Raw genomic sequence first — 26,656 nt, 5'->3', positions numbered from 1 at the left:
GATCTTTCCCCTGCAACTGTCAGGTCCTTGACTGAACATTAATGCAAAAGAGGATGTGCAAGTCCTCCATTCAACATTAATATCACGGGAGGCTGTTGTGTCATACGCAATGAACACACTTGGCACTTTGGTTGAATCCGTGCCAGCGTACGGCAGCAGTTCTTGATTTCGTTCACTTGAGGTTCTTGTACGAAGGATGATGTAGATAAGGTTGAATAAGTTTTATCTCACAGTTTGGTATTTTTATCATGTGGTATTCGTACATTAGTTCCTCTAACGTATCAGCATGAGGGCCATCTTTTTTCAGGAAAAATTTATGATCATTTTTCTAAAATAAAGAAAAAAATGCGGATAATTCATTGCGAAGAAATCAATGCGGCATATGGGAGATAGGGCTGAGGCTTCTCAGGACGATAGATATTATTCTTTTACAAACATTTTTTAACAAAAATATTAGAGCGCGAGAACCATATCCTAGTATTATCAGTTATTCTCAGAACGTTGAATCGAAATAAGAAATAATACATTCAATCCTGTACGGCATCAAAAGCGAGAACACGATCCGATTGTATTTTTAATGTTCTCTACATTATTATTCCATCGTCATGTGAGCAAAATGTTCAGTGTACAGAAAACAGATTTATATAATGTTCAAAATTCATTTGAAGGGGTACAGAGGAAGTGACTTTCGATTTTTCTTACGAAAATATAATTTATCAATTCAAAAGATATAAAACGGACCATTCGTTGGTCTAGTTATTTGTATCTGATTCCAACAAAATTTATTTAAACAGATATACTTTGTTTCTAGCATGATCGATATTTCAGTTATTTGCTATTTTGTATAGGCACATGAACAGCTGTTTGTTTTATGGTGTGTTATCTATTGAGTTAGTCGGTGGTTACCCGGTAAAAACCATATGGGAAGCTACTCTCTCACCATCAATAGCAATAGAGTAAAATGCACTGCCTAAGAACACAACTACAACGGCAGAGTAGTACAAGCCGCCAAATTAGGGAGCGTCCAACCACACCTCTTGGGTTTTTACCCGAGACAGCATGGACCAACACTCTACCAACGAAGCTGTCGCGGCCAGCAATAATGTACGATAAAAAACCAAATACTTACGTCCTGTTGAATTTGGTATTTCTTAAGTCCTTTATCGGCGTAGACAAGTAAAACCTATAGCAATGAAAACGAGGCACATATTCGTTATAATCATTATTTGTTAAAATTACTTTTTATACTACAGCATTTTTGCATATCTCACTTTCGATAGTGAATAAACCTGTTATATGTAAAATTTATCAGACTGAAATATCAGAAATATTTTAATAGTGTCTATATCGAGAAACCGGTTGTGCTATCAGTCAACATATAAATAAAGAGCAAGGAATTAATCATGTCACTTCTCCAATTTTGTGGTAATAGTTAATTACCTAACATAAAATTTAACCGTCAAAATAATTACATACCATGTAGTCTGCGCGCACTTACCTTGCCTTTTGTGCCATCACGGACGAGGAATGTACCATCTGTTTCAAGGTTTTTAATTATTCTGTAAAAATAAGATTTATCAAACGATTTAATAATCTTTCAGATAAACAATTTAGTAAAATACTGAAAATCGATACAAATTCAGAAGAAATTCAAATGACAGTCAAAACTGGTGAATTTGAGATTTAACAAATAGCATTAATAAGATTTCGAAAATCATTCAGATTCTCATTTATTCATTTTAAGTATACACTTTGTCATCAAACTCGTATTAGAAGGTGATATTCATCTGTGTGCCTTTTGCTTACACATCTAAAATTTACGGTGATTCCTTGATCAGCTGACCAGTATTCAAACGACTTGATAAGATCTTTCTGACTAACAACCGTCAGCCTAATAGAATTTGGCTTGATATGGTCCGATTTGACATGAGATGAACAATAAATGTCATTTTGGGTTTAACTTCTTGATTGACGGCTAGGAAATAAAATAAGAGACACCCGAAAAGGGCTAAAATAAAGCATTGATGCTAAAATGAAAATCAATTAGTACTAATTAACACTTTAAGACAAAAATTTGTCTAAATTATGTTTTACGTTCGATGAAAAAAGTGCACTTCTGATCAGTTGATATTTTGTTAAAATGTCCTGTCTGTCTAACACAATTAGATACTTTATCTAAGAATCATGTGAGAGTTTTTTCTTATAGAAAAACCATTTTCACCATTTTTGTCAATGTTATTCTCGGGCAAGTCACATGTATAGAGGATGCATCCAACAGTCTAGTCATTTGTTTCAGCAAATTCATCATTTTATCAACATCTCACTGTTTTGAACGATTAAAGACATGTAACCATAACTCAATGTTGTGGTAGTGAGCATGGAACATGTACAGGGGTTGCAATCTTACATTTTTGCTTCATCAAGTTCTTTTTCAGAAAGATGGAAAGACAAAATGGAGCCGAGACATTTAGTTATATCAAAGTAAGCATTCCCTTTTTCTAACTATATATTTCAACATTTAAGCATATCAAACTGTATGTTGGTTGGCATTGTTCTGGCAGCTGCAAGAGAAACTTTCGTCGCCCTATATGCTAAGAAAGAGGCACATCACCGAATTTTCAAAGCAAGATTAATAAGTTAAGTCAGTACTTACTCGCTAGCTTTCTCCCAGTTTGAGTCAGTGTAGTGAATATCATCCCAATATGAACCTTCATCCTGTAATCAAATAACATACTTTATCAATCTATAATTTTGTGAATATTCTGTTGCCTGTATTATCAATATAGTTTTCATAAGTAGGATCGTTATTCACATGTCGCAAAGAAAAAAATCTTTGACTGCAACTGAGAGAGTTCAAAATAATGTCAAAGGTTTCTTAAATACGCATTACAAAATACTATACAGACGCTTTAAATTGTAAAACAAAATCTGAAAGGAAAAATAAATAAATAGTCTTACTTCTTGGGCTTGTTCCGGTTCTGGGTCTGGCTCCACTTCTTTAGCTCTACAGACAAAAAAAAAAGAGGCAGAGGGAACTCATTTTAGATTATGTAACTTATGAATTCCATTTTTTAAAAACTTTTTTTTTTCTGATAACTACAACTTTTATCAGTATTAAATACCGGACACTTCAACATAATTACATTCACGTCGTATTTATAAGAAAATACTTACTTTTCATACACGCCATGCTCATGTCCATTCTGAAAAAAAGAAGTCAGCGGTAACAATCGGAAATATTACTGTTTTATCAAATATTTGGAATTCTACAAAATGATATATTGTATCTGCATGAATCTCCTAAAGGTAAAAGTTACTTACCCGACTATTTTGTGTATGTGTATCTTTACTTTCCTTTGAGCCTCTGTTTTTGGCTTTGGCACCTGTAATAAAAGGGACATCGTTGTTTCATTTTTCTGTCGGTAATTTCGGAATACGGACAGCGATATGTTTTATTTGTGTTTTCAAAACTACTCAATATTTGACACCTATATTAGTACATTCCGCAACTCTCCTCGCAAACACGTCGAATCATCTAAAAGGTTTGATCACTTTGATGCAATATTCTTGAAAAAAAACACTGCACAGGTAATATGTTTATTTGAAATACGATTGTTTTGCCTTTGTATTATCGTTGTTGGTGAAGTCGTTGTCGTTGCCGTACCACATCTAACAAACAACAGAAATCCAAAATTCATCAATAATAAGAAAGCATGCCTTTAGCAACATAGATATCTGTTCAATATTAACATACCATTGTCCTCAACAAAAATTAAAGAATTAGTAACCCAAAAGTGGTAATTCTATATTTTTGAAGGCAAATATTGCTTGATAATTGAGATGTTATATTCATCAGTATGACAACCTCTTGTTTCATTGTTGTCCTTTCGTGGAGGAATTGTCGGTGGGCCTTCGGGTGTCGCAGGAAGAGGACCCCTGGTGGATGTGTTGGTAGAAGACCCTGGTATGTTTGGGAGCTGTGACCCTATTGCCGACCTAGAGACAGTGGTCGGAGATTGGTCTGGCAGTGGCTGGGGTGGTCGGTCATTTCGTGGTGGCGGTAGATCGGGGGGACGACTAGGTTGTTCCTCATCTTCTTCGTCAGATGCTTAGGAAATTAAAAGATATCAGTTTTTATTGAAAGCTTCAATATCCTATTTCATTCGTTGGTTGTACGATTGCTGCTTTGTTTATGTTACACAGCCACCTACTGGATCCGAAGAAGAAACGTTGAGTGAAACATACACAAATTTACAGTTAGAGTAGAGTCAAATGTTGAATTTAGGGGAATCATACAGCTGCTTCTAGGACTAGTCAGTGATGCTAAGGGCCTAAAGTTTGAAGCCTCAGAATCGCATGAGAACAATCGAAAAATAAAGTCAAAACCTGAATCGGGAGATGCACTAGCTAAAACAATGGTAAATACATGTGTATATTCTGAACCGTACCAATATTCTTCGTGTGAATTAAAATGAGCTTCTATCTGATTTCTTTCATTAATAAAAGGCACAATTGAGTTATTTCACGTTAAATATCACGGTACCATAACTCATGGTAGATTTTGAATGTGATACATATAATCCATGCATGCGATGAAGATTTCGATTTATGAGTTTTCCGATTTTGAGCGTCTTCTCCTCGATCGACAACAACCGCCAAGCAAATGAAAGTGATCCAAAAGTAATGTCATGTTCTCAAATAAAAAACGAAGCAATTGGGAATCCTAAAAAGCATCGTACATATTGCATTTATAATCAGCTGTCGATATTTATAACAGAAAACGGGAACCGTAGTATTATAACTCTTTTTTGAAGACCAAACCAACTCCAGCATGTAATCACTGCAGATTTGTAGTGAAATCAGGCATAGCTGACAATGTGAATTTCACATCGTTTTTTCCTTTCTTAATTTCTGCATATCCGTTATTACAATGACTGTTAATATATTTCGATAAAGTAATAAACATTTCTATAGATATTAACATAATTCCACAAAAAGTGTACAGCTTTTATTTGCCACAAAATATCTACTGTTATTTTGATTATCAATTTATATCAAGATATTCCAGATATGTTTTTATTCATTTATCATTAAACACACATGTTTACATGTCTTGATGAGCTAACAACTTCCAGAATGAAGACGCCTTTTTAAGGTGAGATACGTTAAGAGAAAGAAAAACTATGTCTCAATTGCGTCAATTTCTTAAATACTATTTTTCTTAATTAAAATAATCTGTTGATTTCCGCCAAAAGTAGGGGCAGATACTAGAATATATTGCATGGGGGTGATCTTTCAGAAGTCATCATAACCATCTCCAGGATGTGGTAGGAATTCCCAATTTCTAATTTATTCCATAAGAAACCCTGATACTGAAGTTAGAAAAAATGCAAGAAACCATTTGACGTTTTTTTCTCTATAAAACAATAGTTTGCATTACCTTCATCGTTCATTTTAATTCTATATTTTTTCTTGTAGTCCTTGTCAACAGTAAATGAAGGCGTGTCCCCATATATGTTGGTTTCAATTTCATTGTATGTTGTAGATTCATCATCAAGAAGTTTATCTTTACTTTCTTTGGCTGCTCGTCTGTAAAATAAACCCAATCGTTATTGTTCATCATTAAATTTTTACATTCAACATTTTTCAAAAACGTCTTAATCGAACATTGTGTTTTAAAGTTAAACAATACTTATTTCCTATTAGATAACTATTGCGTTGGTTAATCAATCAACGAGATGTACACGTGATATCACATTCCGGTGATAAAAATAGACACTTTTTTTACAAATTACATAATACATAAAATCTTTTGAAAGTTTGTATATATAGGCCTTTTTTGTTTGGTGTTTTGTTTGCTTTTTGTTTTTGTATTGGTTTTTTACATGAGTTTGCCATAAGTTTTCATTTTATCAATGAGTGAATCAGTGACTTTAAATAATGATAGACAAGATTTAAGGGGTATCAACGTTTGCCTTATCAAGGATATGTTTCTACATTTTGAAGCAATGCAATAACAAACAAAAAATTACAAAATTTTATCAGATTAACATGTGTCAGTAAGAGCTATTCACGTAAGCTTTAATTTCATTCAACAATTTGCACAAATATGCATGCAACACGAGACCTAGGTCAATCTCGGTTTCTTGTGTAAACATACACTTAATACAGTTAATAGTAACAATCACTGTCAGCTTGGTGAATGGTACTTTATACTATCAACATCACCATCATGTGTATGCGTAACTGGGAATGTCATGCTCTCAAGTGTAATTCTATTGGCAGTATCATTCTTGATTGATTATTTAATGTTTGTAGTACCACTTAAGTAAGAAGATAGAAAAGCTGTAAAGGTCACAGGGAAGCAGTCGAGTGCAGGCGACCCGTCATGAAAGGAAGGAAGGAAAAGTTCAGGAGGAAAAGGGAAATTTTCTAGGCAGCAAGTGATCAAGCAATAAAGCAAAGATGTTTTTGCTTTTTTTTTTTTTTTTTTACTCTAAAAGAATATCTCAAATTTAATACCTAATGCAAAAACAACGAAGAAAGCGCCACAAGATTCTAAATCCAAGCTCAAATTACACGAAACTAAGTACACAAAGACTCATGGAAAAAAGAAGAAAGATAATAAGACAAGATGTTCCTGAACGGTACGTGTTCTCCGTTAATATCACGTTCCCAAATGAGAACAGGTTTAACAACATCAGAACCGCCAGGCATAAAAACAAGTGTCATACGTTTCTACTTGTAAAGTTTGTTAACAACACGACGAGTATTAATTCCATTTTCGTTGATTTATCATTTCTCTACTGCATCTAACCAGGGATATTTCTGATTTTAATGCAGTCATAATTTTGCATCCAACTGCGTTTTTAAGTAGGACGACAAGCATACCTGTTATACTTACCGATCGTGTGCGAATGTTCTCATCAATGCGAAATATTATTTACATGAATCACTTTCATTTATGACATTTGAAAGCAACTTTACTCTAATTGATATCGATATTTCGGATATTTTAGCGCACAATTCGGGTGCGTATAGCGATATTATTTTACAACCGCCATTTTGATCATCATAATCATGATTTCCCTAAAACGACCGAATCTCGTATAATCTCGTGAAAAGAAAATTGAAAAGAAAAACTTATGTTCACTTTTCTTTGTGCCTTTTTAAAATTGGAAAATGAAAATACCTTATTCAAACGGTAATGTTCTGCTTATATTATTTGAATATATTATTGGCAGTTGACAGACATGTACAGCGGTGATCAAACACGACACTCACTAATCTAATTTTCTCTCTTTCGCCGTAACTTTCTACCGCACGCGCTTTCTGTCGTTTTCATCGTTACAGGTGCTATGCACAAAACTTTATGGTATTTGAAAGCAAATGTGCACGTACTCTAGTCAATCTGACAATTTCGATGGGATAACGATATCCTTCATCAGTTATAAACTAACTAAAGCAGGGAGTGCAATAAAGTATTTCAATAAGGGTTATAGCTTACATTAAAAACTTAAATTTGATCTTTGTTTAATTCAGTTTTAAATATCATTAGCGATAACCACCTTATCCTTCACTATATATAGCAGACGCTTAAACATTTGCTAGAGACGTCTTCATTGATATAAATGGTATATCAAAACTTCAATTTGTACAGTCATTCACTGGCAATTACCTCACAAGTTCATCTACCGATTGAAACCGGACGACCAAAAAAAAAAAAAAAAATTATATATGTCTCCCGAACAGCTAAACGGTACACTCCATAAAGCTCTAGGATGCCAAACTTGCTTGGAATAGTGAATATATTGCAAACATTATTCAATATCCCTTTTTACTTACCGATAAGTATAATATTCTGCAGATTTGCCATTGGCGTCCACCAAGGTTCCTTTAACATGTTTCATCCATTCCTGATAGAAGGAAAAAATTCAAAAAGCTATGAAAATGGAAATAGTCCATTCTAATTTATTCCAGATGTAATACATACACGATATTTGATTGGTCAATAAAAATGAGAGTATAACCAGGATGTACTGTCCGTAAATTTCTCGTTTGCATATCTAGCACAAGTGACCATAATTCATGACGTCAATGGCATCCGTTACCCAAACAAGACATGAAAATGATTTCAGCAACAATAGCGTGACCCCAAAATGCCGCTGAATTTAGTTTGATTTCGAAAGTTAATGGCGTCACAAATCCCCAGCAAAATAATTCAGATTTTTGTAATCCTGCACAAAAGGCACACTTAGTTGTCAAGCTTTTGGTTGTTATGATATTCATGAATTACAGGGATAATCCTACTGTTTATAAGTCTGTTGCTGAAGCCGTATTTCAAATAGTGGCAAGGTACAGTATATACCCATGTAATAAGCGTTCTCTTAAAATCATGCTGTATCCTGGGTTTACGATTTACGCCCTGAACATTACTATCGAGTCCGTGTACTTGATTCTAAATTTATATTGAAAGATCACTAGCTCTGTTCACTATGACAAGTTATTATGCATGTATTGAAAATTTGTCTGTATAATTTAACAAAACAAAAAAAAAAAAAAAAAAAGAAATGAAACAAAAACAACGAACAAAAATTGAAATATGTCAAACCAACCTTCATTTCTCTCTCTGATGGTGCAGCGAAGTAGTATGTTTTAAATTCTTTGTGAGTATGAACTACCTGAAATGCCCATGGTCCAAGCTTCGGGGCTACAGCTTTCGAACGCATGACGCTTAAGAAAAGTGATGGAGTCATTTATGGTCAGTAGACATTTACACAAGTCACACAGACATGCAATAAGTATTTTGTCGCTTTGTATACAGTCACTTTATTCAAATTGCAAATAAATTCGTAACATAACAATAATTGACATGGCTTAATATTGATTATAAAATTGCTTCTGCTTCAATTGCAAATAGAATAAAACAGGTGCTTCCAAACATAATTAGCAATACACAAAAAGGTTTTATGAAAGGAAGGTTTATTGGGGAAAATACGCGATTAGTTTTTGACTTGATGCATTACTTAGAGGAAAATAACAGGTCTGGTATATTATTATTGGTAGATTTCGAGAAAGCATTTGACTCAGTTGAATGGAAATTTATATATAGAGCATTGCAGCCTTTTAATTTTGGTGAGTCTCTTATTCAATGGATCAAAACATTTCATCATAATACTAAAAGTAGGATGATTAATAATGGGCATTTTCCAGATTTTTTTAATATACAGAGGGGTTGTCGTCAAGGTGACCATGTTTCACCATACTTGTTTATAATTGGAGTTGAAATATTAGGTTTAGCTCTTAAGAAAAACAATGGAATCAAGGGTATAAAAATAGAAGACAAAGAATATTTACTAGGGCAATATGCGGATGATGCTTTTCTGTTTCTGGATGGTTCTGAAAACTCACTTTCAAATACAATTAAAACTTTTCAATATTTCACCTTGGTGTCTGGCCTTAGACTTAATATACACAAATGTAAGGTAATGTGGATTGGAAGGAATAAATATTCAGATATGATCTTATGCCCCGAGCTTAACCTTCAATGGTTAACTGATAAATTTAAACTTTTGGGAATAAACTTTTCATTAGAATTGTCTAAAATTATTGAAATCAATTTTAAGGATAAGCTAACTAACATTAAAAAACTATTAGGTATGTGGTCGAGACGTAAACTTTCACTTATTGGAAAAATCACAGTAGTGAAAACACTTGCATTACCCATATTAACACATTTATTTTACTCTTTACCAAACCCTGGAAAAAAATGGCTTCAAGAATTTAATTCTGTTTTTTATAAATTTATATGGGGGTACAAACCTGATATGATTAAAAGAAACACTTTGATACTTGATTATGATGAAGGTGGCTTGGAAATGATACATATAGAAAGCTTTATTAAATACTTAAAGGTAAAATGGTTAAAAAGATTATACACAGGTGATGGCCAATGGCAAACTTTGACTAAAACCTTACTTAATCAATTTGGTAACGAGAGAATTTGGAATTTTAACAATGTAACTTTAAACGAAATAAGTAAAAAAAATATCAAATCCTTTTTGGAAAGATACACTTTTAGCATGGATAGATTTTAAAAAATCCCAAGATAAACATATAGACTTATTACATGAAGATATATTAAACTATGTTCCATTTCAAGATTTCAAACAATTTATAGCATTCCAACAATCTGGGGTTGAAAAGATTAACGACCTGTTAGATAATAGATTTTATTTTCTAAATTTTGAAAATATTAAAGTTAAATGTCCAACTATGAACTTTATTAAATACTTTGCTCTGACAAGTAAAATTTCCAAAAATAAATTACATGAGTTACGACAAAATAGAGATATAATTACTCCTAATGATGAAGCAAATTTATCTGATTTTCAGAAAATAATGGTTCAAAATGACTTGAAATTTGTATATAAATCCTTACTGAACAAACATAAAATAGATCCTGTAGGAAAACAAGCCAAATGGAATAGAGATTTAAATGTGAACATAGAAACTAAGATAGGTTGGAGTAAAATATATACATTACCAATATACTGTACAATAGAAACAAAAATGCAAAATTTTCAATTTAAACTACTACACAGAATTTTGACTACTAAGGAGTTTTTATATAAAATCAAAATTACTGGTGATGATAAATGTACATTTTGTAAAAATGAAACTGAAACACAAATACATTTGTTTTTCAATTGTGTAATTATTAAAAGAATTTGGAATGAATTTAAGGTATGGATAAATTCAGTAAGTGATAATTTTGAAATTGATTTTTTCGATGCTTTTGACATACTCTCATTTGTGAAAAGGGCCCAAAAGTTATAAATTATCTGATCCTAACCATGAAATATTTCATTTATATCTGCCGATACAAAGAAATTCAACCAACATTTACAGAATGTAAAACTCTCATTTATCAACAAAATGAAACTGAAAAATTTATTTCAAAAATTAATAATTCATTTGAAAAATATCTAGCAAAATGGTCTCCCCTGAACATTTAAAGGGACAAAACTACATCCTACACAGCATAGTGACAGCCTTACTTTCTCAACCAGGTAGTGATTTATATATATATATATGTTATCGTATTAATGTCAAGATTATTGGTATATCAATGTTAAAATTTGTTTTGTATTGTTACTGTATATGTAAAGTATGTCCATGTTTTGTATGTATTGTATATGTCATTGTCTTTTGTTAATAAAAGTTTGGAAAAAAAAATAATAATTGACATGAAACCATTTTCCTCCGTTGACATGAATTAAAAGGATGAAGTGAATTTTAGAAACATGAGAAGATTTTTTTTTAATTCAAGTATCAATCTTACCTGTTATATCCGTAGAAAGAGAACTTGCCAAGTGCCGTTTTGCTATACTCGTTTTTGAAATAATATATACAACCTTTGCTGAGAATAACGTAGACCTGAGGCCCTGTAATATAAATCATACAATATACATCGGGTTCTTAATTGTTATGTCATCTCAACTCTTTCCTGTAAGACATGTTCAACTTCATAAGATCATCATTAGGTTTCTCTTAGACTTCACAATAAATAAAGCTTTATTGTATATGTGTGTAAGATAAAGCGTTAGTCCTACAAAAAATATATATTGAAAGTTACTTCCTAAAATTATCTCCCTTGTCAGGTAAAATTCGTATCAAAAAGTGTTAATTTCGTTTGAATAAGTTGTGTTCTATATTTGGTACAGCGATGAGAACAGTAGTTACGTTGCGAGAATGAAAATTATTTTGCCAGCTTCCGTTGCCTGAAATTATAGAGATTTCGTCATAATTGTTTTCTATTATATGTCCGACTCGACTAGCATGTAATGATAACTGAGTTACTATCTCAATACATTGTACTTGCTTCGTTATGTATTTCCTTGTATCCTGCAGTCACAACTACACATGAGCTATCAAATAAGGAAGGGATACGACAATTTAATATGTACATACTTTGTAACACCACTAACACACTTTCGGGTTAAGTGAATTTTATTTTCGAGTCTGTCATATTACTCAACATGTGCGGGGTAATGCCACCCCTATATATGATAACCTTTACGTCTTCGCAACCGCCAGAAGACATTGGCTACGGATGATCGGACGTCTCTATAGTTCTGTCATACTGAAATGTCATATCCTTGACACGGCACCATGACACAAAAAACAGACACGTTAGACTGGCAATGAGTTAATCAGTCATCGTTGAATCTTTATCAATGCTGAGTGAACAAATTTGAGCACGAAGTATCATTTTAATGACTTTGATACGTCATGGCTGTTGGGACAGAACCAATATCATTCCTTACTTAGGCGAACGCTTGATTCAACAAACAAAACAAGGAGCCGCAAAGCGTGGCATTATCCCCTGTACCAAGATGTTGGTGTAAAACCTAAAAATATATCAATTAAATTTCCTTGCGTCTCCTCAATTTCAACATTTTATATATTATCTTATACATGTATATCAACCTTATAGTAAAGTTTATATCTTGATGCAGATCCTGTGTGTTTGACTGTTGATATTTGAATAGAGCTTGGTATTGTCCATGAACAAATTAATGCAACACTGTATAAGCTCTGGAGTACTACGAGAAGTCACAATAAATCGAAATAAATGTATGGTAATAGAAAAAAGATAAATAATATAATGTCCTCATTAAGAAAAAAAGCACAACTAGGAGACTAAACTAATATATACCGAAAGTTTTGTGGAGTTGAGTAGAATGGTTTGGAAGTTGTAGCTGGAAAGCAAAGTAAACACTAATTTTGTGGTATTTTTGGCTATGTTTCCATGGTAACACATTGAAAAGAAAAACGAAATGTTGTCAAGAACAAAAGGCACAGCTGGGGCACTAACTTGATATATGCAGCAGTTTTTATGAAAATGAGTTGAATGGTTTTGAAGTTACAGCACTGAAAAGCCCTCGGACGGAAGCACGGACGCCCAAATTATTATCCACCATAAACGTATTTCGCAGGGAATAAACAAGCAAAAACAGGAAGAAAAAAGTAATTTTAAAAATCCCAATCATTCAATGGGAACAGAAAGTTATATTCTGAAGTGCTAGCTGCAGGCCCAGGAGGGAACGGAGACAATCAAGTAAACAGTTACTATTATAGATTCCGGTTATACCGTTATCTCACAGTAGTAGCTTCAATATGGAATAAAGACTAACTATTTGCTGTAATATTTGTCAGGGGCCAGTTTCCTATTTAAAGGTATTTACTTACAATTGAATATTGAATATTTGTTTACAAAATGACGTTTCCGAAGCCATCCACTGTATGTGTTTTCCGTCATAAGTAAATCCTGACAACCTGTAAATTAAAAATAAATAAATACAATACTTTTTAAACACAGCAAATTTTATGCAACTAATACATTAAACTTAGATCAAATAAATTCGTTTAATTACTATGCGATTTCCTCTTGTTTCGGTAGTTCAATATAAAACACATAAAGTATATAATGTCACGTTCCGAAATGAGAACCATGGAAATAAAAAATCTTTACATAATTTCTTTAATCATGAATGACTAAGAAATATACCTATATTCTGAAGAGGCTGCGGAATTTCCCCCTCATATATGGACGCCATGACGTCACCATCACACGAAGATGTTAAGTGGAAACAAAGCCAGATGACAAATCTAAAATTATACAAAAAGAAATATGAGATTGCATATCAAAACTAAGTCTAAAACAGCTTTAACATAATATCTCTTTGTCATTTGTCAGATGTAAAATCAGACACCATAGAATACTTTTTAGCTGACATCAGACTGTCAGTTGTAACTTGTATTTCGTATATTTATTTACATTAGATCTTTAAAATAATGATCAGCTTCAATTCATAAAATTCGAAGTTTTCTTTTTATATGAACTTTATTTCCTTATGAGCATTTACGTTCTGCGTCATTCTGTCTACCACTTTACGTGCTCGCAACAGCCAAGGTCACGTGAGGTGAAAACGAATGGACAGAAAGGACAGAAAATATAAGATTCCAAATGTAGCAATGGGATAGTAGAACTCAAATTTGGTCTCTTAAAGCTGTTAGGTACCCATGTTAATTACGACTACACTGTATGAAGGTGTATTCCACTGGATACTATCATACCCACATATATTTCCGATGTAAGTTTTATACCAGTTTTTTTATCTGTTCTTATCGGTATGAAATCATAACATTTGTCTTTAATGACAAGATAATATTCAATAGAGAACGCCTGTTCGAATAGCCTTGTCATTAAGATCCTGGATTGTTATATCAATTTGTATGTAATTATGTAGGGTATTCTATGCACCCTGTGCATACCATTGTGTAATGTTTCACGCAGGACATTCGGTCTTTACATATTAAACACAAATCTGACATACGGTAGGCGGCTACCATGGGGGAAAACATAGTGGTGGCCGACATTTTGTCGACGGTATTTTATTGAAGATTTTGTGAAATGAATTTGTCAGTAAAAGTATCGAACAAAATGTGAGCTCAAATTATAAAATATGATGATGATGATGATGATGATGATGATGATGATGATAAAAAACCGCTTGCATTTTTGAAATACTAGTATAGTATAGTACAGTACTATACAACACAGCACAGCATAGTGTAGTGTAGTGTGGTGTGGTGTGGTGTAGTGTTGTGTGGTGTGGTGTAGTGTGATGTAGTGTGGTGTGGTGTGGTATGGTGTAGTGTGGTGTAGTGTAGTGTGATGTAGTGTGGTGTGGTGTGGTGTGGTGTAGTGCAGTGTGATGTAGTGTAGTGTAGTGTAGTGTAGTGTGGTGTAGTGTGGTGTGGTGTTGTGTGGTGAAGTGTGGTGTAGTGTGGTGTGGTGTGGTATAGTGTTGTGTGGTGTGGTGTGGTGTGGTGTGGTGTGGAGTAGTGTGGTGTAGCGTAGTGTGATGTAGTGTGGTGTGGTGTGGTGTAGTGTGGTGTGGTGTGGTGTAGTTTAGTGTGATGTAGTGTGGTGTGGTGTGGTGTGGTGTGGTGTAGTGTAGTGTGGTGTAGTGTGTAGTGTGGTGTGGTGTGGTGTATTGTGGTTTAGTGTAGTGATTGTGTGGTGTGTTTTGATGTGATGTGTAGTGTAGTGTGTAATGTAGGGTAGGTGTGGTGTAATGTGGTGTGGTGTGTAGTATAGGTGTGGAGAGTAGTGTAGGTGTGGTGTAGTGTGGTATGGCAGAGTGTGTATTGTGGTGTAGTGTGGTGTTGTGTAGTGTGGTGTGGTTTGGTGTGGTGTAGTGTATTGTGGTGTGGTGTGGTGTGGTATGGTGTAGTGTGGCGTAATGTGTATTGTGGTGTGGTGTAGTGTAGGTGTGGTGTAATGTGGTATGGTGTAAGTACATTGCAGTACAGTGTAGTGCAGTACAGTACAATACAGTGTAGTGCAGTGCATTATAGTACAGTGCAGTGCAGTGCAGTGCAGTACAGTACAGTACAGTACAGTGCAGTGCAGTGCAGTAAAGTGCAGTAAAGTACAGTACAGTACAATATAGTACAGTATAGTACAGTATAGTACAGTACAGTACAGTATAGTACAGTATAGTACAGTACAGTATAGTATAGTACAGTACAGTACAGTACAGTACAGTACAGTATAGTACAGTACAGTATAGTACAGTATAGTATAGTACAGTATAGTACAGTACAGTATAGTACAGTATAGTACAGTACAGTACAGTACAGTACAGTACAGTACAGTACAGTATAGTACAGTATAGTATAGTACAGTATAGTACAGTACAGTGCAGTGCAGTACAGTACAGTACAGTACAATATAGTACAGTACAGTACAGTACAGTATAGTACAGTACAGTACAATATATTATAGTATAGTATAGAACAGTATAGTGCAGTATAGTATAGTACAGTATAGTATAGTATAATACAGTATAGTATAGTTACAGTACAGTACAATATATTACAGTACAGTACAATATACTATAGTATAGTATAGAACAGTATAGTGCAGTATAGTATAGTATAATACAGTATAGTATAGTTACAGTACAGTACAATATATTACAGTACAGTACAATATATTATAGTATAGTATAGTATAGTATAGTATAGTATAGTATAGTATAGTATAGTATAGTATAGTATAGTATAGTATAGTATAGTACAGTACAGAACAGTACAGTACAGCACAGTAGAGTATAGTATAGTGCAGTACAGTACAGTACAGTAGAGTGCAGTGCAGTGAAGTGCAGTACAGTATAGTACAGTACATTACAGTGCAGTACATTACAGTATAGTACAGTATAGTGCAGTACAGTAAAATATAGTATAGTATAGTAGAGTAGAGTAGAGTATAGTAGAGTACAGTACAGTGCAGTGCAGTGCAGCAAAGTATAGTACAGAACATTAAAGTGCAGTGCAGTAAAGTACATTACAGTACAGTACAATATAGTACAGTACAGTATAGTATAGTACAGTACTGTACAGTACTGTACAGTACAGTACAGTGTAGTGCAGTACAGTACAGTGCAGTGCGGTGCAGTACTTTACATTATAGTACAGTATAGTATAGTACAGTACAGTACAGTACAGTACAGTGCAGTGCAGTACTTTACATTATAGTACAGTACAGTATAGTACAGTATATTATAGTATAGTATAGTACAGTAGAGTAGAGTATAGTAGAGTATAGTACAGTACAGTACAGTGCAGTGCAGTGCAGCGCAGTACTGTATAGTACAGTACAGTACAGTACAGAACTACAGTGCAGTACCGTACAGTATAGTATAGTACAGTATAGTATAGTATAGTATAGTATAGTATAGTATAGTACAGTACAGTACAGTACAGAACTACAGTGCAGTACCGTACAGTATAGTATAGTATAGTACAGTATAGTATAGTATAGTATAGTATAGTATAGTATAGTATAGTATAGTATAGTATAGTATAGTATAGTATAGTATAGTATAGTATAGTATAGTATAGTATAGTATAGTAGAGTATAGTATAATATAGTAGAGTATAGTATAGTATAGTAGAGTATAGTATAGTACAGCATAGTATAGTATAGTACAGTACAGTATAGTGCAGTTCAGTGCAGTGCAGTATAGTGTAGTACAGTACAGTACTGTGCAGTACAGTACAGCGCTCTGTAGTGTAGTGTAGTGTAGTGTAGTGTAGTGTAGTGTAGTGTAGTGTAGTGTAGTATAGTATAGTATAGTATAGTATAGTATAGTATAGTATCACATATTTCATCTGAATAATCGATTGATTTCATCTTAGGAGGCATAATCAAAGGTGATTACTATCTTTTTCCTTTGTTAACATTTATCGTGTAGTGTTCCCCTTACAACACTAAATCACCTTAGTTTTGGAGGGGTTGTTACACAATGGGGAGAGTATCCCTGCTGAATCTCACTGCATGTTCCTTGCAGATCAGGGTCGGTTTCCGATGTCTTCTATTCACTGGACAGATCACACTTATTGGGGTGGCTGTATTTCATAGTATATTCGTATGCGGCGAATAAAAGTGGGCCACTGAAGGGGTGGTTCTTCTGAGTCTTTTAACACAGTGCTTAGTGCTTATTTAAAGCAAAATAATCTATAATGTGTGCTAAGTGTGTTAGACACAGTAGGCTAACCGTGTATACATAGTGTGTTAGCCACAGCAGGCTAACCGTACATACATAGTGTGTTAGCCACAGTAGGCTAACCGTGTATACATAGTGTGTTAGCCACAGCAGGCTAACCGTGTATACATAGTGTGTTAGCCAGAGCAGGCTAACCGTGTATACATAGTGTGTTAGCCACAGCAGGCTAACCGTGTATACATAGTGTGTTAGCCACAGCAGGCTAACCGTACATACATAGTGTGTTAGCCACAGTAGGCTAACCGTACATACATAGTGTGTTAGCCACAGTAGGCTAACCGTGTATACATAGTGTGTTAGACACAGCAGGCTAACCGTACATACATAGTGTGTTAGCCACATAGTGTGTTAGCCACAGCAGGCTAACCGTGTATACATAGTGTGTTAGCCACAGCAGGCTAACCGTGTATACATAGTGTGTTAGACACAGCAGGCTAACCGTGTATACATAGTGTGTTAGACACAGCAGGCTAACCGTGTATACATAGTGTGTTAGACACAGCAGGCTAACCGTGTATACATAGTGTGTTAGACACAGTAGGCTAACCGTGTATACATAGTGTGTTAGTCACAGCAGGCTAACTGTGTATACATAGTGTGTTAGCCACAGCAGGCTAACCGTGTATACATAGTGTGTTAGACACAGTAGGCTAACCGTGTATACATAGTGTGTTAGACACAGCAGGCTAACCGTGTATACATAGTGTGTTAGACACAGCAGGCTAACCGTGTATACATAGTGTGTTAGTCACACAGCTAACTGTGTATACATAAGCCACAGTAACCGTGTATACATAGTGTGTTAGCCACAGCAGGCTAACCGTGTATACATAGTGTGTTAGACACAGCAGGCTAACCGTGTATACATAGTGTGTTAGCCACAGCAGGCTAACCGTACATACATAGTGTGCTGGCCACAGTAGGCTAACCGTGTATACATAGTGTGTTAGCCACAGCAGGCTAACCGTACATACATAGTGTGCTGGCCACAGTAGGCTAACCGTGTATACATAGTGTGTTAGCCACAGCAGGCTAACCGTGTATACATACATAGTGTGTTAGACACAGCTAACCGTAATACATAGTGTGTTAGCCACAGTGTGCATAGTGTGCAGTGTGTTAGCCACAGTAGGCTAACCGTGTATACATAGTGTGTTAGCCACAGCAGGCTAACCGTGTATACATAGTGTGTTAGCCACAGCAGGCTAACCGTGTATACATAGTGTGTTAGCCACAGTAGGCTAACCGTGTATACATAGTGTGTTAGCCACAGCAGGCTAACCGTGTATACATAGTGTGTTAGCCACAGCAGGCTAACCGTGTGTACATAGAGTGTTAGCCACAGCAGGCTAACCGTGTATACATAGTGTGTTAGCCACAGCAGGCTAACCGTGTATACATAGTGTGTTAGCCACAGCAGGCTAACCGTGTATACATAGTGTGTTAGCCACAGTAGGCTAACCGTGTATACATAGTGTGTTAGCCACAGCAGGCTAACCGTGTATACATAGTGTGTTAGCCACAGCAGGCTGTTAGCCACCGTGTATACATAGTGTGTTAGCCACAGCAGGCTAACCGTGTATACATAGTGTGTTAGCCACAGCAGGCTAACCGTGTATACATAGTGTGTCAGCCACAACAGGCTAACCGTGTATACATAGTGTGTTAGCCACAGCAGGCTAACCGTGTGTATATAGTGTATTAGCCACAGCAGGCTAACCGTGTGTACATGGTGCGTCAGCCACAGCTGGCTAACCGTGTGTACATAGTGTGTTAGCCATAGCAGGCTAACCGTGTGTACATAGTGTGTCAGCCACAGCAGGCTAACCGTACATACATAGTGTGTTAGCCACAGTAGGCTAACCGTGTATACATAGTGTGTTAGCCACAGCAGGCTAACCGTGTATACATAGTGTGTTAGCCACAGCTAACCGTGTATACATAACCACAGCAGGCTAACCGTGTGTACATAGTGTGTTAGCCACAGCAGGCTAACCGTGTGTACATAGTGTGTTAGCCACAGCAGGCTAACCGTGTGTACATAGTGTGTTAGCCACAGCAGGCTAACCGTGTGTATATAGTGTGTCAGCCACGGCAGGCTAACCGTGTGTACATAGTGTGTTAGCCACAGCAGACTAACCGTGTTTACATATTGTGTTAGCCAGCCACAGCTGGCTAACCGTGTGTACATAGTGTGTTAGCCTCAGCAGGCTAACCGTGTGTACATAGTGTGTTAGCCTCAGCAGGCTAACCGTGTGTACATAGTGTGTTAGCCACAGCAGGCTAACCGTGTGTACATAGTGTGTTAGTCATAGCAGGCTAACCGTGTGTATGTAGTGTGTTAGCCACAACAGGCTAACCGTGTGTACATGGTGTGTCAGCCACAGCAGGCTAACCGTGTATACATAGTGTGTTAGCCACAGCAGGCTAACCGTGTGTACATAGTGTGTTAGCCACAGCAGGCTAACCGTATGTACATAGTGTGTTAGTCATAGCAGGCTAACCGTGTGTACATAGTGTGTTAGCCACAGCAGGCTAACCGTGTGTACATAGTGTGTTAGCCACAGCAGGCTAACCGTGTGTACATAGTGTGTCAGCCACAACAGGCTAACCGTGTGTACATAGTGTGTCAGCCACAACAGGCTAACCGTGTGTACATAGTGTGTTAGCCTCAGCAGGCTAACCGTGTGTACATGGTGTGTCAGCCACAGCAGGCTAACCGTGTGTACATAGTGTGTTAGACAATTTTACATTCCTTGAAAAGCATTTCCTTCCTTACTTATATTATTTATCAATTAACATGTAGTGAAGGAAATGTAGAAGGAAGTTTCGTGAGCAAGAGCTGAAAGAATGGTCATCTTAAAAATAAATGTTGAAAAATTTTGAATACATATTGAATTTTTGTTCATTGCCCGTTCTTTTAAGATTTCCTTTTTCTTAAACAAAAATATGGAAATTCCGGGAGGAAATATTTGTTCATCTTATAATATTATTATTTTTCAATCTCAAAACATCATCAGTACATTGTGTGTATGACTGAAACCATGGTGGATCATGCAAGTGTCTTGTTTCCGTTTGTTAAAAGCCCTTGTAAATATGGAGTGTTAGGGAATACGGGCTGAGATTGTTAAACAGTCCTGCACAGCGTGTCACCATTGGAACATTAAGAGTCAGCTGAAAGAGTCCGCCTTTAGATAAGATAAAACCTTTGTCATCTGAATATGTATTTTGTAGTATTGTTAGACTAAATTTCTTTCTAACACTATGATTATTTAAACAAAGGAAGGACACTTTTTATTAATAGCATTTCCTAGAAACTTTATAACACCGTATGTCAATTTTGGACACCAATGCCTGGTTGTTCAATGACTGGTTAGATATAACCTGAGGTTAATGATAATTTTAAAAAATAAATTAATCAAATTGAAAACATTTTTTTTTTAAATTATAGTTTTGTTAAGATCGGATTGATATATTTTGGGCATAAATGTTGTATTTAACAGATTGTTCAGTGACAGAAATTAAAAATTGTCACTAACCACTAACTAACTTTAAGTATTTGAGTAACCGGGGCCTTATCTAAGTATCATATTCATGATTAATGCTATATTTTACTAAATGACAGCTACATACAATTTATAGAATCCATGGGGATTCATTGTGTTTATTATTGAATACAGAAATAAAATGACGTCGTTACGTGTACAAACAAAGGAGTATCACTATAAACAGTGAGTCGTGACCTTAAGGATCTATGATAATGAAAAAATTATATTTGATCAATATTTCACTTCCAGAAACTGAAAGTTTTTTATACGTGAACCAAGACTTCTTCGGAATTCATCGTATATATACCAATCAATATTGCCGAACCAGTAAACCGGGGTTTTTTCTGACATTTATAATCCTTCTCTACTAAAGCATTCGATTTATCAGATAAACCCTTGAAAAGTGGAATGTTGTCCCAACCAACTTCTTGACCTTCTATCAGGTAATAGTATATTACTCCTGTACAACCCAGTTGTTCTCTTTGCACTTGTCCTTGCAAGGAAATTCGAGTTTGATTTATATCTATAAACGTTAAATAGGAAGTAAAACAGCCTTTAGATACGGATATATACTCTATAGGTGGATCTGAGGTAGAGCATCAGAAGGATTTCTGGGTGGCGATGGCCTATAACGCATGGATTGCCTGTAACGCATGGTTATCACGATGTTTGCACTGCGATCCCAGTTATAGAAGGGTTAAGGGGTACGTTTACTCAAATGTTACTGAAAGAGGAAAACATTGACGTATTTGGTTAAGACGACCGAAATTTAAGAGTGTACAACTGGAGGGCTTTCTACCTGACATATCACGCGAACAAATTATTGAAAGCCGTGCATAACTTGTATCAATAATAATGATTTTTCACAGTTTTATTCAATCCCAGAAAAAAATAATAATACGAAAAAATCTTGAAAGCAGCCACCGTTATAAACAGAAAACAAAAATAAAAGAATAACACCAACATGTCAACATTATCATAATCCAAAATCACATTCCAGGAATCTAAGGCAAAAAATGAACAAAAGAAAGATTTACACGGAGACTCATAAAAAAGTACAGGGAGAATAAGACCAGGTGTTTCGGAACAATAAACGTCTTCTATTTCATTGACTAGCCATGAAACTTATGTCAATCCAACTAAGTAATGTCACGTTTTTTCAGTGAAACAGGGTACACATCAACGGAACCAACAGGCAAACTGGCGAGCATCAAACATGTCCAGCTTCGTATCGCACAAAGAAACAGATTTTTTTGCCAATGAGATCATTATGGCAACCTTAAAACTTTCCATCACTTTTCATCAACCTGCATCTTTTGAAATCCTGTGTTACGAGTTTGTCAGTCGACGATGTCTTGCACGAAGATTGCGATGATGGGAACAGGCCCTTGAATATCGAATCAACCGCGATACGTAAACACCATAGGTAGCCGTGATATTGTTAAAAAAAAGTACTGGACCTGCACTGATTTTTCTCAAAATTAGTTCCTTTGTTCCTGGCTTTGTTCTCTTGCACAGAAGATGAAATAAGATTTAAATAAAAACACCCTACAATAAAATAGAAAATTGACCTTATTTCCTGTAATAAGACTCAGCTCTCTGCCCCAGGTAGGGTTTGTTGAGACTTAACTACTGTTCTTAGAAAGATCAAGACCGAATAATTATCTAAAATACGTACATGCATGATATTGTTTTAGATTTTAATTTGCCGTTTAGAACCCACTGTCCTCAGGAGGCGTACTTCCTTCATTTACATAACAATGAAAATGTTAGGCCAATAGATAACAAAACGAACTAGATGTAAGATTTATTCATTGGTCATTAAGTTGTCCTGAACGACCTAGGAATAGATAATGCCGTTAAGTCAGACTGTGTAGTAAAGACACACAATTGGATAGCAGCAGTAGATGGGGGCGACTTGGGGAAAAAAATCTATAATCTAGATTGGGGAGGGGGCGGTATTTAATCATCTAATTATACCAACGAGCTGCCATCTTTATTATTATTGTAATGTCATTAAGTATTCTACGTTATGTTGATCTACCACAATTAAGACTCATGCTATCAAGCTTCTGAATATCAATTAAAGTTTGCTTATTTGATAATTGAGAGCTAATGAGTTGGTGTTTTTTTGTTAAAAAGGGCTATATTTAGTCCATGTTAATCGAAATTAATTAATATCCCGTCCCTTCGTATTCCTAAGACACCTGCTTTCAAAAAGCTTCCTTATTGTAAGTGATCTCGTGTTTGTACATTTTTATGCCTCATAGCACTGCACACCTTGTCTCTGACCCCGGACATCGGTATAAATATACAGGTACATTTGTATGATCAGGAAAATAATAATTTACTGATACATACATGATTTGTTTGTCCGTGATGTACCTATATCTTAAATAATCCTATTCATCTCTGGTTATCATGATGACTGACTGCACTACAGACACAAAAGAGGATTGCACCTGTCAAAACAAATTGATATCAAGATACAGCTGAACCAAATCGTCAATTAAACTACATCACACAGTTGTTTGGTTCTTCTAGGACTCGTCAATAATGTTAAGGAAATACTTTTTGGAACTTTGGAGGCGACTGCGGAAAATCAATATTGATTGAAGAAAAAATAGACAGAGACGTACAAAACTGACTTGTAAAATGTTCATAATTTGTCTCAGACGAAATCTGACCTATTGCCTACTCCTGATATCACAGTCTTACACACCAGTGACAATATTTCAACTTACAAATGATGTCATGATTTTGCACTTATGCTTTGGATTTGTTCAAATGTGGTTAGATAGATCATATTTTGAGGTAAAAACAAAATTAGACCACACAAAAATTAGATTCAGACCCGAAACTAAGTTGTCCACACTGTGATATCACAAATCACATCGATATATAAAAAATGAGTAATTAGTAATATCAAAATATTTCTATTATTGTTTTACTCATAGACACTAAAATTGCAATAAATAAAACCATAAAACCAGTAAAACCTGCAGCCAACCTTAACTCACCTAGGTGGTATAAACGCGTGTTTTATGCTACTTTTAATGGAGTGCTATCAACATTTCCTACAGTTAGCCCTATGCCTTTTTTCTTAGATAAAAACTGGCAGTTTATGACGTCTTAAAGATGATGCCTGAAAAGAGAAGAAATGCTTTCAAATCATAATTTACTTTTTGATGTTCGTTATTTTGCCTGTTGGTTCCGTTTTTGCATACCTTGTTCTCGTCTGAGAACCTAAAATTACTTGGATTTATTTTATTTGCATGGCAGGTGTTGCCGATGAAGCAGAAGAAGCTTACACATCCGAAACTCCTGGTCATATATTCTTTGTACTTTTTCGGGAGTCTCCGTCGTGTAAATCTTCCTTCTGTTCATATTTTACCCTCGTTTCAATGAATTAAAGTTTGGATTATATTTGTGTTGTGAAATGGGTATTTGTTTAGTGTATGTGCTCATAAGAGTCCAATTGAATATCTTAGTGTATAAGATCAAAAGAGTTTAGTTTTGATAACCCCACCAAGCCTAAGAACGTTGTGCTTGAGAATATACCTATTCAACGCCACACTGATGACAGAATGGGCTGTGATTTCTGTTCAAAACAAGGAAAATGACGGTACTATTTTTTTAAAGACTAATGCCTGCTTAAAGCATAACATCATAAAACTTGTTAAAAATACGAAATGGTAAATATAATCTTCAATGCAATATTCCTAGCAACAAGAACGTCGAATAAAACACATCCAGCAGTGGTATCACTAAATATCCGGTAAATCAAGATTGAGATGATTTTTGTAAGGCTTCTTAGTGAAGGAGGAAGTACATCATCTTGCTGTTAATTCTGATTCTGATTCACAAGTCCTTGAATGATTTACTTTTGTTCATTTTCCGGTACACATGGATAATGTTTCAGTTATAAAGATCGTATCGAGACTTGTCTTTTTATTTGTGTCCTTAGTACAATCACCTGTTTGTACTATGTGTAAGTGATTATGATATTCGAACCACGAACATTCATTCACCTGTAACTTAAATTTAGATGTATGTATGTGTGTGTGTGTGTGTGTGTGTGTGTGTGTGTGAGTGTGTGTGTTGATACTGATTCGAGGTAACTTGAAGAACTGTCAGAATTTTAATACTTAGTATCATTAACTAGTCATCTTGCACATTGCAGAACATTGATATTTCTTGTTAAGCATTCACATAAATTATCAACATACAATTAATTCATTATCATACACACAATATCTATACAATTTAAAGGTATTTATTCTTAAAGCTAACTAATTTGGAAGATCTACACAATAGAGTAAGTCAATATGCATCGAAGAACCAAACAGTTCTAAGCATTGTCAGCTTAATAACAAACCCCGGAGGTTTTTAATTTTACAATTTTTCAAAACATGGATTATTCTTGGATTTCATATTATCATTTCTGTTCATATTTTTTTTACTATACTTTCAAAATTAATTGATAATAACATACTGCTCTGAAGCTACCGATGCAGTTCCCACTGGATACTGTTTACAAGGACTTAATGAGACGATGTTAACCCACACGTCGGTAAATCTTAGTTATATAAAACGATTGTGTCATGATCTCCTAAAGCCGGATACGGATGCCTCTCCCATCATCACGGAGATATTGTGTATACAATTATTCCAGACGAGTATATCCAGTCATGTGAAAAACACCTAACTCGTATTTACCCAACAGTGACTTAAATTAAATCTCTATATAATATTGATTTACCTGTGAAGTTTCTTTCCGACATAAGAATTGTTGTCTCGATATTAAAAAATACCATGGAATCAACTCTTACCCCAGCCTACAGTTTAATACATATATACAACCTTCAGGGATTTCTTTGTATAACGTTATTTACATAATGTTGATGATCAGGCAATTCACATGGTGACTGTCCCTCAGGGTTTAATGGTGTCATGATATATGTTAAGGAATAAACAAAACATTTAAATTACTGTCTTCGTAGACTAGGGTTAAGATCTGCTGACCTCACAATATAAACAATGGCAGCTAAATGAAAAGCGTACAACTTCACGCATGTTCACAGTTTGACACAAATATCTTTTGAACCAACCCCCTGAGTACAACTCATTTGCTGTGAACACCCCTCAGTAACAAAAATTTGAATGTACGAAGATATTGATACGTTGAAGATAAGTGTAGAGTTAACGAAAGCTGTAGGAAAAACGTATATCTAAGAAATTTACTTACGCTCTTATACATTTTCATTCCAAGAAGGAAGTAAATCTCCTCATTCGTACAAGTTATGTCATTTTAAATGAATTGTTGACGATATGGACATCAAATGATGTCGTATATTTTAATAAACAATTCTATACTCACCAGGTATCCGGTGTTATGGTCATGGGACATCTAAAATAAGTATAATCCAGGAATTATAAAGTCAGAAAAAAAACTGGCACACATAG

The 26,656-nt window shown here is 35.1% G+C and overlaps 1 protein-coding gene across 1 annotated transcript; it reads right to left on the bottom strand.

Moving 5' to 3' along the window:
* On the bottom strand, nucleotides 1-26,656 carry LOC132554059 (SH3 domain-binding protein 2-like). The gene is made up of 15 exons (XM_060218356.1): nucleotides 26,571-26,656; nucleotides 13,574-13,674; nucleotides 13,255-13,341; nucleotides 11,345-11,447; nucleotides 8,616-8,733; nucleotides 7,846-7,916; nucleotides 5,441-5,589; nucleotides 3,866-4,108; nucleotides 3,322-3,383; nucleotides 3,175-3,203; nucleotides 2,959-3,004; nucleotides 2,654-2,715; nucleotides 1,499-1,559; nucleotides 1,130-1,183; nucleotides 1-328 (listed from the first exon to the last, which is right to left on the bottom strand). Exons 2-15 carry the CDS (start codon nucleotides 13,620-13,622, stop codon nucleotides 173-175), a joined length of 1,290 nt encoding a protein of 429 aa, XP_060074339.1. The 5' UTR covers nucleotides 13,623-13,674; nucleotides 26,571-26,656; the 3' UTR covers nucleotides 1-172.

The sequence above is a fragment of the Ylistrum balloti genome, unplaced genomic scaffold (genome assembly GCF_031769215.1).
Source record: "Ylistrum balloti isolate Yb309-2 unplaced genomic scaffold, AGI_CSIRO_Ybal_v1 Utg370374, whole genome shotgun sequence".
NCBI classification, from domain to species: Eukaryota; Metazoa; Mollusca; class Bivalvia; order Pectinida; family Pectinidae; genus Ylistrum; species Ylistrum balloti.
The sequence above is the reverse complement of the archived record's forward strand: the minus strand, read 5'-3'. Positions and strand labels throughout refer to the sequence as shown.